This window comes from Bacillus rossius, chromosome 14 (assembly GCF_032445375.1).
Source record: "Bacillus rossius redtenbacheri isolate Brsri chromosome 14, Brsri_v3, whole genome shotgun sequence".
NCBI lineage: Eukaryota > Metazoa > Arthropoda > Insecta > Phasmatodea > Bacillidae > Bacillus > Bacillus rossius.
The window spans coordinates 25,539,918-25,560,204 of NC_086341.1; the positions used below are offsets into that span (position 1 = coordinate 25,539,918).

At 35.2% G+C, this 20,287-nt stretch overlaps 1 protein-coding gene across 2 annotated transcripts in view; it reads left to right on the plus strand.

The window, feature by feature from the left end:
- Positions 1-682: 682 nt before the first annotated feature.
- Positions 683-20,287, plus strand: part of LOC134538733 (protein Wnt-6-like) — a 162,766-nt gene continuing 143,161 nt past the window's right edge. For both annotated transcript variants that reach the window (XM_063380192.1, XM_063380193.1), the window contains exon 1: positions 683-791. In XM_063380192.1, the coding sequence (XP_063236262.1) occupies positions 724-791 (68 nt within the window). In that variant the 5' untranslated portion in view covers positions 683-723. The remainder of the gene's footprint in view (positions 792-20,287) is intronic.

A 20,287-nucleotide genomic window follows, 5' to 3' on the forward strand; every position in this document is an offset into this window, starting at 1 on the left:
AATAAAGAAGGTAAATAATTTGGGTTACTGCCCCTATAAATAACGAGAACATTCCTCAGGTTGTGTGTGCAGAAGGGAATGCGGGCTGCCTACACGCAGCGCGCGCAGGCGGCGCGAGGGAGGGGAAGCGTGTTGCTCTCCCCTCCACGCCACCGCACAGCCTCTGCGCATGGCCCGGCGCCCCTCCCCTACTTCCCCTCCGCCACTTCCCGAGGTCCTCGCGAGGCGAACCTCTTGCACCGCGCGCTGGCTTCACAGAGCGGCTCTAGTCGCGGTGGCCTGTGCTTCGCTCAAAGGCACGCGCGCGGGTTTTTTCTTTTTTTTTTTTTTAAATCCCGGCCGGGTTTCGGAAACTTCCCTCTCCCCAGCTAACACTCACGGTGTTCGTTGTCTGGCTTGACCCTTCCCTACCCCCACCCTCCTTGTAATTCCACCCCCTCCACCCCCATCTCGCGCGCGGAAGACATGGGGTGGGGATAGCCGGACCGGCGTCCGCTGAAAGTAGGGGGTCTGAACAAATAAAAATTATATAGTATATTTTTTTCCCCCGCTGGGTGATAATTAAGTGGCGGTGGCGATCGGCCGGTTCTTCGCGGGCTGGGGGCTTCCCCCCGGCGGCCCGGCAGGTGAGGCGGTGGGGTGGGGGGAGTAGTGGGTGGGGGTAGCTGTGGAGGGGGGGAGGGGGCTCCTGGGTTCGAGTCTCAGAGCCGCCGCTCCGCGCTCATGGACATGAAGACTGTGCTGGTGGCCGTGTGTCTTCTGCTGGTGTCGCCTATTACTGGACATTGGTGGTGAGTACGCTATCGGCAACCCTTTTCAACCCCTCCACCCCCTCCATTTTGTTTCGACCCTCCTCCCCCCCCCCTTCCTATTCCCGGATAGACCACGTGACCTGCCTCTGCGTCTGTGATTCCGTGTCTCCCCACGGGCTTGGGGTACGTCGTAAAGGAGACGTGGACTTCCAGGTTCTTCCTAGATTTATTTTCTCCTTCTCCTCTACTCTTTCACCCCCTTATCACCCACTCCTCATCAACAAACTTTTGTTTCTCCCTACTTTGACTTTAAGTTCGCGTGTGGAATGCGTGTGCTGTCAGCGCGCGCGAATAGCGAAACTTCTCGAGTACCAAAAATAAAAACATCAAGTGGGCCAGAGTTTGGCATTTCTTACTTTTCATCTCTTTGATTGTTTGTTCAAAATATTTCTGACTTTTTTTCTCGATGTTTCTATGCAGATTCTCGTGCTTGTTTATCACGTGCTCGGTTCTTGATTCGACCGGATGTTTTTACTCTCGGTGATACCGCCGTGTGCCCGCAAAGATGTCCCCCCCCCCCCCGGGGTGTAGTCGGCCTGTCTGCCCAGATGCTTCGACGCGAATTTATCTAGGGAATGCGAAGTGGACCATCGTTGCCCTTGACAACCGCGATGACGCATGCAGTCGTTTCACTTGTAACTGTCTTCCAAAACGACAACTGCTGATGTTCTTCCATCAACATGTATTGTGTTACTACACATATGTAGTATATATAGGTACTTCGCTTTGATTTATGCCAAGCACCGATCCACATTTGAAGTAAATATTTCTTGTTCGATCTTCAACTGGAACTGAACTTTCAAAGTTTTCTAAGCCGACTAAGCTGTACACACACCAAACAAGAAATTTATGGAAAAAATTGTGTCTTAACTTCTCGTTTGGCTGAAATTCGATCTCTTACGCGTTTTTACTGCTTCTGTGCTACAGCTATAACTACGGTTTATCTAAAAAAAAAATTAACCAATGAATTTCCCTCAAACAAAGAAGTATCGAATCAAGAGTAAAAAGAAAAACCACTGCTTGAAATATCCCAGAAGCCGGCTGCCAAAGAATACGTAGTTTCTGCCGTATTTTGCTCAGTAATTTGAATTCCATCTTAAAGACAAATTAATCGCAATAATTTTCCCCCCTGACCGTACGAAGAGCAATAGTGTACTTATATACGCGCTGGATCTTTTTTCCCTATAGTTTGATTCAGATTGGTCAGTTAAATTACTCAGGTATGTCCGAAAACATAGTAGTGATACGAATACGTTAAGACATAACGGGTAAGCTTTGCACACCTGTTGTTTGAAGGCAGGCACCCGTTACGCTCACCTCATAAGACCTGGCACTCACCGCAGAACAAGTCACTACGTTCACAAAAGCAACAAACTGTAAACTTTAAAACCAAATCATCTATTATATTGAACATTTTCATTAAAATCAAATTATCACAACTTGAAACCAACGATGACTTTACATAATAATTTTATAAATGGTTTATACATATATATGTATTTTTCATTGAATTTTAATATTTCTTTAAAACAATGATTTGGCTTGTAACACAAAATTTGTAAAATCTTCCACTATTTTAAAGTCAAACATATAATCTGGTGTAATAACCTTGGAAAACGACAACCGTATTGATGTGAGAACTCTCACACGCGACCAACCAAAAGCGATCACACAGTAAAAAACATTTTTTCATCTCCAAAAAGCTTCTTTGCGATGGCTTACTTAATTCTATTTTTATATTAATCTAGTAATGGACCTGAGATAACGGTGTCCCGTGGCACGTCATGTTAATTCAGTACTCCGGTATTTCATTCTGAAATAAACCGAAATTAAAACAAAAAAACATTAGCTTCAGTAAACTCAATGTTTAATTTGACAAAACAAAAGATTTAAAAAAAGAAATCGCAGTTGATAAACAAACGTTGATTGTCCAGCACAGAAATCTTGTACGAAAATACAACAATAATTGTTACTTCTTCGAGTTTTACGTCATTTAATTGTAGCCTATTAAGTTTACAGTTTTTTAAGAAAAAAAAACAAAATTTAATTTACCATTTTTAATTAAAAACTCAAGACAACGAAAAATTAAAGTCAAAAAACAGTAGATAAACCAAACAACATGGATGTTGTAGAGCTAACGAGAAAACGCCGTGTGCTTCTGTTATTCGTTTGTGTCATGCTTTTTTTAAAAATGCAATTCCACTGCATTCGGCATTGAATAACGTCAGTACAAAAACAGGCTTCAAAAGAGCGAAGTGAGGTCTTCCCAGGTAGCGTTCTTATACGCGCAGCCGACTCTGCAGCTATCTTCCCGCGCTTGTCTCTTGGCTTTCTGACAGAGATATGACAGCCAGCTCTTGTCTTATATTTATGAGTCCTACATCCCAAGCATTCCCCCTTTACCTCCCTCACCATCTTCTCATGTATAAATCGGCGGCTAAGCTATAGTAACTTACACTGAAAACAGGTATATTAACGTAAAATTTACAGATATTTGTAAGTGGGTAAATTTTCGTGAAAACAACTGTATCGCTACAAGATAGTGTTCGCAGTAATACTAGGTTCGGATTCTTATCCCGGCATTTATACTTTGTGTTTTTCCAGTACCTCAAATAGTTATAGTTTTTTTTTGTAAACAGTTCCCTTGAAAAAAATTTCTAACAAGTATTAACTGCACACATAATAAGCATCATGCAACAAAATGAAGTAAAATCTGTTGAATATTCGATTATCTTATCCATTTCTAAAAAAAAAAAAAAACATGCTTGAATGAAACATCAATTAAAATATAAAATTGTGCGCCAACTTTCGCAAGAAACACACATTATTATTGCTGTATTTCATATATGAATAAATAACCATAGTCATGTTTTGTACAAAGTCACAATACCTTTATTTATTTTAGTATTACAAACTATTTATGGACAACAGATTTCGAAAAGAATATTATGTTAAATTAAGGAAAATACTTATCTGTATAGAACATAATTTTCCCGCAGACGCTCGCGTTTGAAACAAAAGATAATTTTTTAGTTATAATTGTGTAAAAGTCATTTGTTTTGATTTAGAAGTAGTGTGCCTTGCCTCTTATATACATTTCTTGTAAATGTTCAATCTTCCAGATAAAACGATTTAGTCTCTAGTTCATTGCAATATTTCACCGTAATTAATGCTCAAGATTACTCATATTAGATAAGCAGTTAATGTATTTTCCACCCCAATAATCATTCTTTAAGCTTCCATAGACGTTGAACATAAAATAACTTATGTATTTTTTAAATTAAAAAAATAAAATAACTTCATTATATTTTTAATGAAATCCATACTTCACCAGCGAGAACAAAATTTCTAGTAGGCGTTTTAAGAAAAAGACTGAAATATGTATGTGCTACAGGCATGTATCTACATGGTGTCTACTCTGTATGTCATTCTAATATTTTTATTATTAAAAGTAACAAAATTAAGTAGCGAGTAAATTTGAAACACAATAAATTACTTAGTCTATTATTGTTAAAATCAGCTTTTTGATGACTTCATACCATTCCAAAATATATTCTGATGGTTTATTAGTCAAATAATTGGATTCAATGAAACTCAAGTAATCGAATGAAACGAGAATTTTTTTTTTCATTTGATAATTTTTGCATACATTCTTTTTACGAATTTTGTTTTCGTTCGTGTAAAATTTTAGAAATATTAATAATTAAAATTAAAATATACATTTTTGTTGAAATTTCAAATTTTTGCAGTGTCCTCAAAAAAATCAGAAAGAATTATATGAAAATGTAGAAATACGATAGTTTAAAACATTTATAACTTTTTTAGCGTTTTCCCCCACTGTTTATGACATAATATATATCTTATTTTTCAAAAATATTATTACATATATATAATCCATTTAAACGACTTCATATGCATGTAAACATATTGTCCTTTAATTAACCTGGAAGGCGTATCTCAATCGAATAAATTAATAATTGCATTTTATTTTACGATCGCTGAATAGCCCTATTGAAAAGGTTTCATTAAATTGCACTCTAAAAAAAGAAAATTATTTGGTTAAATGTATTCAAAACTCTACAAAGATAAAGTAAATTTTTTTGATACTTGACATAATAATTCTATCTAAATAAGGTCAAGAAAATGCTTATTATAAGAAAAATTAAGAATATATATATCAAAGTTGCACTCGGATACGTAAAGCATTGACTGGGATGACAAATATTTATAAACACGTTTTTACTATCAAACAAAACAAAATTGTTACTTGAACCTGATAATTTATTTCGATGCAATTTCTGCTCAATAAATGTTTAAGATCGTATCAGTAATAATATTACATTTGTGTGTCGGATTTTGCTTATAAAAATTAATGTTTTTGTCACAACGTATATTTTGGCATAATTTGAACAAGCATTTTGTTCATTCGAAAAATTCCTTCTACCAGCGTGTGTGCATCATTTTTCTAACTAAATATCTATGCTCAGTAAGTAAAAGATTTTTGTGTCTAGTTGCATGTTTAAATTAATTCGGCTGTGGTAGGAATCGGTAAACTACGTGTGAAGTATTACATTACATGGTGGGAGCTATGAGCTAGTGCTACGTCAAGGCAGGCAAACATATCATAAAACACTTTTATGACAAGGTAATCTCTGATTACGGAGAGAATTTTTATTATTTTTGTCGCAAATGCAGCCTCTTCTTTTTACTGTAGTACTACATCAGCGTGTGTGAGCCATAGGTAGAATGAGGAACGGAATTTTCAAAGTTCAGGGACTTCTGCTTATAATGTGTGTGGTAATTGGAAGTTTCATTTTGTTTTGTTCTAATAGTATTTATTTCTAGTCATCCAGGAATGTAAACATTTTTGAAAAATAATTGTCGATAAAAGTTTTAAAATACCATTTGCGATTGTTTTTATTATAATTCAAATTATTTAATTGCTATAAAAATTCAAACCTACCTGTTAAATGACATAGGTTGTGGCCCAGTTTTATGTCATTGGAAAATACATAACTATTTAAATTAATAAAAAGTAACAATATTAATTCAACTCTACAATTACTTAAACGAAACTGCGGGCAAACAATAGTATTAATATTTGTACAATATATTCTGTAACAGATTTTTTTCTTAGACTGTTGTCATGCAGGGATACTTAATTTTAATGTACAAAATTAAAACGAAACAAATGTTTCAGAAAGATGGCCTACATAATAATTATCTAGCTGCAATATAAATTTGCAAGGATTGCCAATCTTAGACTTAGGCCTACCACTTGATCCTTTGCTACCTACTATAAATAGTATTCAAACATTAAAATATAGGAAATAAATCATGAAATTTTTCATCTAAAGAAAAATAAGTGGAATATTTTTTGAAAGTAGTGTTTTCTATAGCAATATACCTATTTCCTTATGTCTAGTGAAAAAAATTATATTTGGTAAAGATTCAAATAGGTGACTATGGTGTGAAAAAAAAAAAAGAAAAGTGATGAAGCAGTTCTTCAATTGCTTTCGATCCATAATTATATTTTATCTACAAAACTGATATAATATTCATTTGTTATATGTTGTTTCGTGTATTATTTATCGTAAAATAACACACAATTTTATACAAACTACTATATCCCAACCTCATTTTGAACCAGTAGACATGAAAAGTACACCAACATTTACACTTAGTGTGTTGTTGAAAACCTCTTAGAACTTTTTGCAATAATTTTACATTATGTAATTTCTTCGTTACTTTAATAAACATAAAATAACACGAAAGTAGGTATTACTGTGTAAATTAACAATGAAATCACTTTCTTTGCCACAATAAATGGTTTGATAAAATACTGTAAAATTAGTTTGCTTCCATTATTTTTCTTTGTTTGACAAGTAGATTTACAGTGTAAGAAAGCTCACACAGTGATTAAAATAGTTCAACAACTTTCTTAATGATTTAGTCCTCATGTCAAAAAATATTTTATTTTTCAAACTAAACTATTGTAACATATAAAAAATATATCGTGTGATAATAATTCAAATACATAAAGAAAATTTAACAATCATTGGCCATAAAATCGTTGATTTAATTTAAAATTAATTTTAAGTTGAACAACGTACTTGTTTGAATATATTTTCCTTTACGTAGGGAAAGTTTTCTTACGATGTTTCAACGAAACATGGTTCCAAATGATCCAATGTTAAAATTGCTTTAATTCATTTAAGCCAAAACTTACAGATATAGGATTATTAAATATTTACATAATGCACTGAAATGAAAAGTCGTATTGCTATACATGTATCAGCATTTTTAAACAGTACAAATTATTTTTCCTGGTGGAATACAGTAGATTGTAAATATTGTAAGACAAAAAATAACTTTAAACTACATAAACAGTTCTGAACAACTGAAGCACTACTCAAGGCAATTTATCATTGGAATGTCTGCAGCTGAGTCTGGATGATTCATTTAATTAAATAGAGAGGTACATTGTACCAGTTTTAATTATCTAGCTGTTGTGTATGGAACTCTGAAAATAAACTTTGGAGACATCAATGAATATACCTGATCACTTTAATCCACGAATTATTAAGTTAGACGAGTAATCGAGCAAGTATAGCCTACAAGTGGAGTTTGAGTTGACATCGATAGACTTAGATTAACGAGTGACACAGGTGTCGTAACCTTAGAAGATGATAAGTGTTCAAAGTATGGTGATATAATTTATTCACAAAGTATACGATCTGGTTGAACGCATTGTGCATAGTGTAAGCACAGTGTAAAGAGTTGCTAAAGGCGTTACGTAAACTAACTCACCACATGAAAAAAAATATAACTATTAAAAGCTCATGAAAAATAAAAATAAAACAGATTTTGCCCTATAGAAAGAACTTTACGGTTATTTTTAAATAACACTAACAGGAATTTTTTTTTAAAATGGCAAAACATCCTTGCAAATTATCATGCAGCCAAGATTGCAAAAATTGTTGCACTTATCCTAAAAAATAAAAAAATAAAAACATTGAATTGCAGATCGATGAGCAGATGAAAAGCTTAAGCAAATTAAAGGATACAGAGAAAATATATATGTAGTTTGATAAGAATATGTGACTGACTTCTTTGATTATAATTTAATTATTGTTTCAGTGTGAAATAATTTACATAAAGGGAACACAGCGGTAGTATGACAGTCAAATTTCATATTTTTTGGATAGGCTCTAAATTTATAAAAAACTGAATAGTTAATAAATAACCTACAAAAATAAATTTTTAGTGGTGATAAAAGTTTTTTTGTATTAAATGTAAAATTGTTGCAAATTGGTTGCAAACCTTTTTCGCTGTAAATCAGGTTAATGTAAGTACCTCGTAGTCAAAACAATTTTTCGTTTAGAATAAAATAAAATATTTTTAAGGTCTGGATTAACAAAATATTTTTGACTTAGTGTAAAACAGATTTTCCTGGAGTTTTTACAACGTGTTATTGAGTTGTACATGCACATAAACATCCATGACGTATTAAATTTACCCTTTAGGGTAATAAATAAAAGAGATAATTTATTATTTGAAATGTTTGAAGAATAACGGTTTGTATTTACCTTAGTAGGATGAAAAACTGAAATATCCATCCGTCGAAGTTCAATCTTCTTCTAGTGTTTTGTTATGTTTTGAAGCTTACCTTGATTCTAACCAAGCTTGCAGTCGAACCACGCATCTGTTACTACTTTTGTGAGCCCCAGAAATTTACTCTTAATTACTTTATTTTTTACTTTAAATAAGCAAACCATGAAACTTAATATTCTAATGCATCCCTTTGTAAGTGTAAAACGATATTCAAACATTCCCAAGGGCTAGTACCAACAAAAGCGATTGGAGCTTCTATTATTTTTAAAGAAGCAAATTTAAACATTCCACTAACTGTGTTTTTTTTCCTTGCGGCGATGCTTCTTAAATGCAAGCTTACTGTGAGTTACGAGAAAACTGCGTTGTGCTAGATTTTGTTTTGTCTAACTTTGTTCAGCCTAGTGTCGTGTTCCTTGGTCGTGCCTACCTGAATTTTCCCTAACTTCATTTTCCCAAAAAAGGCTTATCGTCTTACTGCGTTTTGTTCAACTCCTTTAGACTTAAATATATTTACCTCCTTAAATTAGCATTCTGATCTGTATCATGTTATTTAAAACGCTCCAGTCCCATTCAAAAATATTAACATTGCAGGTGCATATTTTCGTAAGAGGCAAACTTCTTGAGAACTTAATTTTATTATATACTTGTCCTGGTAAGTTGGTGGTTAAACTTTTAAAATAAATTACTATCAAAGATTACAGACTGGTTACTTGTTTAAAAAGTAAAAAAAAAAAAACTGTTTTCCAACACTAAAAGTTAAAGGAATCATATGCTGTGTTTTAAGCTGGCTCGTTGAAATAATTCGTTCAAAAATGTGTGTTCATTTAAACTTATAGTAATGAAATTGGTTTCAACTGTAACTTTTATTTTAAAGCAAATAATCTCAAGTGAGTTAGTGCAGTGTTGAGATACTGGTCTTACACTCCGTAGGATCTTTGTTTGAATCGGTATGTGGCCATTCTGGTTCCATTTCATAAACTAATGCAAGCTCTATATTTTTATTTTGTAATAAAGTGTGCTTAAATCAATTTCTGTTTCTTTGTATACCGAACGGTGGCTACGTTTCAGAAATGAAACACAGTTATTAACGTAGCACTATACATTCATCAGTTCTGTTGTCGCACGCAGACTTGTAGGCCTACTGCTCTCGCCTCTAGGCACAATTGTACTGACTCGACTCTCATAAGCTGAGATCTGTCCAAAACACAAAAAAAAAAAAAAAAAAAAGAGAGGAAGTTAGTGGGCCAAATAATCTACAAAACTGCTTTTGACCTCTAATTGCATTCAGAACAAAAGTAAAATTTGTGTTTTTGTTTCTATTTTGATTTCTGAGTGGGAACGAATTCGAAAAGTCGTAGATTTGAAAAGAAAAAAAATGTGACACATAAATAAGAATATTACATCATACAATTTTAGGAAAGTAGCACAAAGCAATAAGATATTAATATTGTTACAAGTGGGTAAATTTCCGGAAATAATAACCCAATAAGTTAACTAGGGTTGTATAAATTATGTAAAATGGTACAATATTTCTAAAATTACAGCAATTCAAATGTTTGTTCATATAATTCTCACCTTCATAAGTCCACTATTAACTCTCCCCACTGGAGCTCGGTTCAACAGTGGTTCTCTCTACTGCTCGTCTTTTTACCACACATCTCGGTCCCGACCGTGACTCAGATCTTTGTATCACAGCCCGCTCGTCGCCCGCTATCGCTCGCCAAGGGGTAACAAGCCCTTTTAACTTCACTGCAGCTTGCAAGTCGGTTCCTCTTTTATTATTCTGGGTTCTTCTGGTGCCCCTCAGAAGTGTCGTGACATCAAATACAACTTAATGCACGAAGGTGCAAGAACACCGGCGTCCTGGTTACGCCACTTGGTTCTGAGGAGCTGCCGAATCCTCGAGAGGGACAGAGAGTGGCCAAGGGTGGGAGGAGGGGAAGGGGGGAGGTGAGGTATCACTTGTTGCCCCCTGTTCCCGGAGAGAGGGGGGTTGGTCCCTAGGGACCCCGCCAGGTGGCGCAGAGAGCTGGCTGGCCGGCCTCGTCTTCAGTCGCTTCGTAACAATATAGTGTAATCAACATTGTCCCCGTGCTGTTCAAGACTTTCGTTCAGAACCAAATGTGGGGATCATCTGATTTTAAGTTTCGATACCTGCATCGCAAAACCCACATTTCATTCGGTGTTTTCACGTAGGTATAGAGAGCTTATAATATTCATTATTCTAGCTTCGGAATGTCTAACTGGGATTTCATTGCATTTTGCCTCACCGAGGAGCTGATAAAATGCAAAGTTAATCATATAAAGGCAGACACTTGCGTTTTAATATACTTTAATATACTCTTGGAGTTTTATTCCCTAATAGCATATTCTATAAAACTTTAGTACTCAGCTATTCGTACTTGTACCTCCCCTAACTTCATTTGCCATCCCTACGTTTTTACTAATAGTTGTTCCAAGAAATTTTTTTTCTCATAACATTACCTCTCAGCTATCCCTATTTGCCACTGTAACTTCGTATTTGCCTATCTGTGTTTTAACTAACGTTTAAGCGGATCGCGACTAGAGGAAAAGCAACCCATTTTGGTTTCTCAATTTTTCACACCTTATATAGATATATCAAAAACGTTTTTTTTCTGATAGTGTTATATTGGATGATATAATAGAAATGCATACATTATTTTTAATGCGACAGCAATGCTGAGGAATTTACTATCAGTGGTAATATTATGAAGAAATTTTTTGAAAACTATTTGGATTTTTTGTTGTTGATCTTAAAATGGAATACAGAAAATTGTGCTTTAAATTTATAAGTACATAAAACTAATAATTGATTACAAGAATACCTCTCGAATAATCATAAACATGGGATTTAAAACTTTAATATCTTATGACTGACACTTAGAGCTGTGCTAGAGATTTTGCAATATTTTGCTTGAAACAGTGCAATGAATTTAACTAGTTTTCAAAGAATTTTCAAGTGAAATAAATAAAAAATATACATACATATTTACTGTGCGATTGCTACTTAAAAGTGAAATTATTTTCAAGTATTATACGAATTTTTTTTGATTATTCCTGGTCAAAAACGCACATTTTAATTATGATGAAAATTAATTCATAGATACTATGAATAATCTCGTATATTATTTTTTGTATCGCTGCTGGTGAAAACAACCCTAAGCCGTTGTGACAGATATTCTGGATTTTTGGTAAATTTGAACCGCGCTTTGGTCGTCAGCCCGGCTTACCCACCACAAGTTCGGTGCTTTTGAAACCAACCCACTGGAGACTTTTACAACACTCGCCCCCTCCTTTCTCTTTATTCTGCTCCTTCCTTCTGTCCCCTTTCACTTTATTCCCCCCCCCCCCCCCTTCCCAACAAAAACTCGTGAGTGGCCGCCGCTTTGCGTTCCCCGTGGTTATAAAAGCTTGTCCAAGTAAACGCCGTGGTGAAAACATCTTGCCCCCCCCCCCTTTTTTTTCTACTCCGCAGCTTTCCCCCCCCCCCCTGCCTCACTCACCGAGGCACGCTTCAGCGGTCCCCTAGAGAACACAAACTTGAACGGGAGAAAGGGGGAAGCCAAAATGACACGAAGCTTATGGTGTGGCGGCCTGCTGGGCGTTAAGGCTGGTTCACAACTTACTTAAGGCTCTTTCTCACACACGCCGCGCCGATTTTTTTTCTCGTCATTATTATCATTAGAGATACAATTCCAAAAATTTTAACACGATACCTCCGTTGCTTATGTTGTTCTGTTACAAATATTTCAAAGCAGATAGTAATTTATTTTACAAGGTTCGCACATCTCCTTAATAGGCTATCCTTAAAAAGTCTAATTTGTCTTTAATTGAATAATTGCCCTTAAAAATCATTAAATTTGAACAGAATCCTTCAAAAAAAAACCTTGGTAAAGACTGATAGCATGCAAGTAATTGATAAATGCGGGAATTTTAGTATTCTTTGTTTCCAACTTGGCAGAATACAATGCTTAGCGCATGCACAGTACAATCGGCGAATTTAGGGTCTTGTGATTATATTTTGTATTTAAAAAAATATCGTTTAATTTTTTTTTTTGCTTTTTGTATCTTCTCAACTTTAATCTGAAAACGTATGATTTACTCTCTTTCTTTGAAATTATTAAGTAAACGTAAATGTGATCAAATTAAATATTAGGGATTCAAATTTCTGATTGTGCTTAGGTTAGATGTAAGTTTCAGAGATAATTATGGACAACAGGGGCACATCTGTAAGAATTGAACTAGCCAAAAAATATATATGTATTTTGCATTGACGGTTTGTTTAACATTGTTGTTTTCTTGAGGGATACGGGAATTTTACAAATAGTTTTCTATCTCATGATAGGATTGAAGGCGATGAATCAAACTGGTCCTTAAAAAGTACGTACTTTTTTACTGGACGAGAATTTACGAACCATGTTAGAATATAGAGTGTTATAATATTAAACGTGTAAAGATTAGCGAAAGAAAAAATATTAAGAAATCTTGCACGTTTTTTTTACATCCATTCTTTGAAACGTAGTAAATATTTGTTTCAGTTATTAAGTAATGACGAGAAAAAGAGAAACTCAACATGGCTCGAGACACGAAGCCTTAAGATCTAACAGTAAGAACATGTCCTGGCCTTGAAATATGACTTGGCTTATACGAGGGTCATGTCAGTCATAAATAGTCTCACTCGTTCGCACAGAGTTTCTTTTTAAGGACAGGACTAATTCTTACTGTTGTTTCTTAAGGGTTCCGCCTCTACCCGGACATACACACGGTGTGCAGAGCTTCAGGAAAAAAAAATTGGTTGTCTGTAATGACGGTTTACGGACGATAGTTTAACGAGATAACTTCATAACAAAACATTGATGAAATGATTGCATACTTTTATGAATAAAATTGAATCATTTTTATTTTAATAATAAAAGAATAAATACTTGAAATTATACTAGTAATCAGATTTTTAAATTGCAAGAATAATTAACCTGTATTGCCAAAATTGTTGTTGTAATAAGCAATGAAAACCACATTAACTTTTCACTTCACTTTATAAACAGTCGAGTGGAAGAGAGATAGATGCGGCGCAAGTTTACAATGAGCGTAACGGGACACAGCGTAACGGAACAATGTGCGTAACGGGACAATGTGCGTAACGGGTCACTTTTTCGTGCGTGCAGCCGGCGTTCATCGATTTATTAGACGTTGTCACGTCAAAAACGCGATTTTAAAACTACTCAAGATATCCGAGCAGGGCCTGCTTACGAAAATCATTCAAGAATTCGTTGAGGGCCAATAAGTAGTTTTGTTTCCTGAATTAAGTTTTTAAAAAGCATTTTTAGAAAAGTTTGAATGGCTAAAAGGCGTGTTTTCAGAGTATTTTTTAGGCAAACAAAAAAACCTGTACGATTTATTGAAAACACTAATGGGACCTCCACTACACTTACACCTTTATCTTCATTTCTCTGCCATTTAAAGCTACGGTCACTCCTCAAATGTCATAGTTGTCCTATGCACGACGAGAAGACTGCATACCAGTTCAGAGCCTTGCGCTTAAGGACGATACCGCGCTAGAAACACCAGCGAGCGTCGCACTTATCATCCCACCCAAATAACACAGATATACCGCTGACTAGGTGGGTACTTCAATTACTCACCCGTATGCTAGCCTTTATTCCTTGTAAATTTTTTTATTTTTGGACCTTAAAATCCCAGCATATTCAAAAAAAATTTTAAATTTTGTATTACTTTACAAACCATCATTTTACATAAATTATATTTACAATTTGTGTATCTTGTATTATACATTCTTGTTTTCAACCGCTTGAAAACTAACTTGAAAATATGAAAATTTCGATATATTTTTTTTGCAGTGAATTGAAAACTATTTTACAGGTTGTGGACACAATTAACACAATATGTATCCTTGACACTGAACGTACCTACTCCTACTATTCTACAGATGATAATATTATTTCCCGTGTTATTTTACTTTTTTATGAAAATACTCTGTGATAATCATTTATGACATATGTATTTAATAAAGTTAAAAAAATAACTACAAAACTAACAGTTAGAAGATTTTTAAGTAAACAAGACTTAAATAAGTTGTTACGTACGTCTGTCATGAGTTCTTCTGTTAGCTAGCTAAGTAATTTGCGAAAACGATTCTTATGCTAGCAATATACAACACCCAAAATAATAAAATATTTCCTTATGCTGTTACCACAAAAACAGTGTCATGATGAGTTTGTCAATTCTGGCATTTTCTAAATAAATATATTGGTTACATGAATGCGTAGGGATAAATTGCTAAAAAAAATCCAGAAGCATTTTTTTTTTGTATTTTAAGTACACCTCAGTATCTTTAATGTAAAAATAAGTTAGTATAAGGGGTTCTATAAATCAGGTAATTTTTTTTTTTCATAATCTACTCATTACTTAATTTTTTTTAACTGCGTAATAAAACAATGGCATTCGTTGAATTTTGGATTATAATTAATAAAAATTCTTTAAATGTTAACGTTCATTTTGGGTGCTAGGCTTTATATTTTATGTTGTCTCACATTCGGTTTTATTTATGTTTCATCACTATTCACCATTAAATATTGTACATTGGCTTCCTAGAATGACACAAGATAATGAGCCCCGAGTAGGGAACTTAGTGGTTCGTATGCAATTATAATCGTAGAAGTTCCTCTGAACAAAAACCGCGCAAAGTTAACACCATACATTTACGTCATTTGATAAGTAATTATTAATACACATTTAAAAAATTTCAGCGTTACATCATACTTTTTTTATCCATAAAAATAACAAAGCTGGAAAAACTCACACTTTAAAAAGGGTTATGTAAACATTAGCAAAAAATATTAATTTATATACGTGGAAAAAACGGTGATTTCAGAGTAGCAACATGTTATTATATCTGCTATTAATGTCTATTTGTGACATACACGTGTTATATGTAACAGATATTCCTTAGGAAGTAAAGAGCATATTTGAGAATAAAGTATTACAAAATAAGTTTATCTTTAGCTAATTAAATATTACATTACTGAAATGAGAAAATAGGCAAAAATATATTTTCTGTTTCCATGAACTAGGTCTTACGTTAATTTTCTGAGCCAGAAATTTTACAATTCAACATTTTTCAATAAAATCGGTTGTGCTTTCTCGAAGAATAGTTTACAAGTACAAGCATTAAAAAGGTTAGCTGGTTTAGGCACAAATGTATGCCCCGAAATTCCAAATTGGGGGACAAAAATCACAATTCATTTCAGTTACAGGCTACTAGTTATAATAAATGTAGCGCCGATAGTTTCTATGTAAAAAAAAAAGCTTGAAATGGAAAATGAAGAGATACCTATATAAAAGAATCACTAGTCGTCTCTAAAAATTTATAAATACGAAATAGTCACCCATCAAGAGGAAATATGAGCCAGATCGAGAAGAAGAGGATTTTACGAGTACAGAGTCTATGCAAAAGGAAAAATTACTGAAAAGAGGACACCAAGTTAATGCAATGGTCCTGCAATACCTGAGATATTTCACGAGTTGAAATAATGACACGACCTATGGAGTGTACAGAAAACATAATAGGCGGTTCCTCGGTGCTAAAGAAATAAACATTTTACCAGGAAATATCGTGTGCATAGAAGAGTTCAAAATACACACGACTCCGGGTCTGTTCGAATTGCTGTTTCGCCGGGAGCCTAAAGGCTATACCTACCCACGAGGATTTGCAGGATTACAAAAAAACTGCTAGAACTAACTCATGCACATTTTCGCGTTAATGACCGGGAAAGTGACATACCTATATAAAGACAAAGATCATGAAAAAGTCGACATTCTCGCTAATCGCTTCAGTGAACTAGCAGTACATGTTTTAGGTTTAAAACTATGTGTATTGGGACGACCCAAACGAGTTAGTGGACAGGTAAAGACTTATACATGCTTTGCTTATTACAGGAAACTATTCGCACAACAACGAAATAGTCTCCATACTCGAAAAACTGGGGTAAGCCGGCTACATACAATGAGTCGAACCGGAATCGCTCGCGAACTTTACGCTCCTGTAAGACGAAAATACATACGGCGCAAAGTCATAGTGCGTGGACTTGATGATTTATTTCCGGAGGACCTAGTTGAGATGATACCATATTACCGATGAATAAAGGTTTCAAGTACATGTTGACAGTCATCGATGTGGTAAAGGCACCTATTATGGGACCCCTTTTAAATAAAATTCATATATTTTTATTAAGTGAACATAAATTAACATTTGACGTCTAATAAATCACTTGATATGTTTAACTATAAAATGCAATATATACATATTGTTTTAAACTAATAAATTTACGTCCTATGCAAAAAAAGGAAGACACTGCACTTTTCCAAAGAAAAAAAAAGGTTTCCTAATATGGGACACATTATTTCTTTATCCTCTTTTGGCACTGAGGACACACAAAGTGACTGTCAGTGGCACCACAATGTTCATGAGCCCAACGACAGCAGACAATACACTGTATCCACTGTTCGCCATGTTTGTCATCTGAAAATATGCATCCACAGAAGAGGCACTCAGCATCGTTGTCTTCTTCACCAGAGCTATCTGATAAGATGTCGAAATCATCATCCGACTCGTCGCTGCTGGATTGTTCGATTAATCTTCTTGTACAACTTCGTGATCTTGTCTTTTGTGTGTTGGCAGAAGGTTTTTTCGTCAGGGTTTTATGACATTTCCATGCAGCTTCTTTTTTAATTTTTGCTGTTGTAGCTCTTTCCATACTCTTCAGGAGATCAGATTTGTAAGGCGATGAGGTTATTACAGATGCTTTGCCACATCTTCGGCTTTGTAAATTTGCTGAAAGACTAGGAAGTGGCTTAATGTCTTTAGGAGAGATAGGTGTGATGTCCATAGTTTGAGCAGGACTAGCATCAGAAGGCTCTGTGCCAGAAAAATGTGGGCGATCCATAGGCAGAACAGGGTGAGAATTAGATGGTCCTGCACCAGTTGATGTGTCATTCGAAGTGGCGATGATAGTTGCACTGGTATGAACATCTCTATCAATAATTTCTTGACAACTGTGAATTACAAAGTCACATTCACGAAACACATCACTGTTGAATGGGTACAATCCTGTTTTGCGGAATGCATTGACAGCTATTTCCATTGTTGCAGCTCGTTGATATGCTGCACTGAACAACTTTGCAACCAAGAGTGGTGTTACAATACGGTTAGGGTTGTTTCTTAAAAAAGACTGTATTTCTGAGGCATAATAGGTTTTCAGTGGCTTCATGAAGCCTACATCCAGTGGCTGCATTTTGTGTGAACTGTGAGGAGGGATACAAATGATTGATACGTGGTTCTCTCTAGCCAATCGTATCACATCAACATTTCTGGTGTGTGAGTAGTGGCCATCGAGAACAAGAAGAACAGGGTCTTCAAGTGATGGCTTTGTATATTCAATAAAATGATCAAACCACTTTGTGAACAAATCCCCCTGAATCCATCCAGAAGGGTGGCATCCCCAAATAGAACCAGCTGGTGCCCCATCCATGAGTTCTATTTTCATATTCTTTCTTGGCCACACTATCAATGGAGGGACAAAAGAACCAACTGCATTCATGCAAGTAACGACTGTTATGAGTGACCCTCTCTCAGCTGATGTCAGTGCAGATACTTCTCGTTTTCCTTTCAGGGATATTACCTTCTCAGCTCTGTGCTGTACCACAGTTACCCCAGTCTCGTCAACATTGTACAACCTATGAGGACGGCCTTTAATTTTGTCAAATTCAGTTACATAGAGCTCAAAAAATTTTTTTACATTTTCAGGACTGAAACCTTTTACTCTGGCATGAGAAATGCCTTGGGGAACTCTTAATGACAACTGTGGATGACGCTTTAAGAAAGAACCCATCCACTTCTTACCAGCTGATTTATTTTTTTCTGAGAATGGATGTTTGATACCATTAGCAATGGCGAGTTGGAAGGCCATCCTTTTAATATCACATTTCCTCAACCCATAAAACCTTTTATCCATCTCAATGCAGTACGTTACAAGTTCATTTTCTAGTTTACAGCTTAATGTAGGCCTTCTTCCTAATGGCACATTTACCAAATCATCAGAACGCAATTCAGTATTTTTCACATACCTTTCCACTGTGCTTTTTGGTACCCCAAAATGTTTCGCTGCTGACTTGTAACCCATAGTACCTGTTTGTACAGCTTTGACAGCTAGGATCATCTGCTCCTTGTCCCATTTCTTCCTTTTCGGATTTCGGCTAGGATCCATCTAAAAGAAAAACATTAATATGAAAGGTAATAATAAAGTTCAAATCAATGTCATTTTAGGCAAAGAAAACTCTTAATTTATGACTATGAATTTATATTCTAAGACCAGCATTACTTATGATATATGTCATTACAGTTTGTTAATAACGAGAATTATATTACTATATACTAGATATGAAGCAATTTAATTACATTATAACATAATAAATAATCATTGTATTGTAACAAGGCGATAGTTAAATGATATTCTGATGTTTAAATGCATAACACTTTATTTAGCAGGAAGCTCTTAATATGAGACCCGGTTCCTAATATGAGATAGTATCCCATAAAAGGGTACTCTGTAGGTCTCATAATAGGAGCCATCAATATGCAACAAAAGACATTGTGTTGCGGATACAAAAAGTGCACAAAACACAATCTCACTAGCATGCACATAACCACTCATCTATATAGCAATCATCGTGTATGAATGTTATAACAAGTAACCTTACCTTGATTTATATGTAAGCCGTTTCTGTTATCTCGGTGGAAAACTCGATAGCTCGTAAAACACAAAATCGGTAACCACGCTTGTCTACACATTCGCTCGCTAATGAAAACAATACACACGCAAGAAAACGTTCACTGCACCGAGTTAGTGTATTGTCCGCTAGAGTTCAGGAGCTCCCGGCTGAGAAAGTCTAGGGTCTCATATTAGGAAAGGTCTCATAATAGGTGCTTTTACCTATAGAAAGTTCGCTTGAACAAGACCTGTGAAATTAAAGAATTCAATCGATGTAACCAAGGCAATGGCAGATATTTTGCGTACAGTCGCACCTACAAACGGATATAGGCAAAGAATTCTACAATGATACCTTCAAGGCTTTGATGAAAAAGTTTGGCATCAAATACTACTCTACATTTAGTAATGTTAAAGCCTCTGTTGTAGAAAGTTTTAACAGAACTTTGCGCACCAAGATATGGAGACAGTTCACGGCTAACGTAAATTACAAGTGGCTTGATACCTTGCCGAAAGTAATAAGCGAATACAATCCCACGGTGCATTCTACCACGAAAATGAAGCCTAATGTTGTGAAGGATGATCATCTCCTTCGAACAGTGTTTTCCAACACGAAAAAAGAACCACGAAAGCCTAAAGATACCATCGGTGACAGAGTGCGAATCTCCAAGCAGAAAGGTGTCTTCGAGGAAGATTTCCCTGCAAATTGAGTCCCGAACTTTTCCATGTACCCATGTTCGCAAATCCGAGCCTAGAACATATTACCTGGAAGATTTGGAACACATGCCTATTCGTGGTGGCTTCTATGCAGAAGAGATTCAGCCTACGATGTATCTTGACATAAAACTTGGTGGAGAATATTCTCAAACGAAGAAATGAACGATCCTATGCCAAGTGGTAGGGCTACCCACCTCGCTTTAATTCGTGGGTAGCTGATGTAGAAATCTAGAAACACTAGTAGTATCCTTGTACTTATTGTAGAGTAGAAATAACATAATAAAACTTTATTTTGAATTTTGTTTTTTTATTCTCAAACCCGTCATTTCTACATAATAC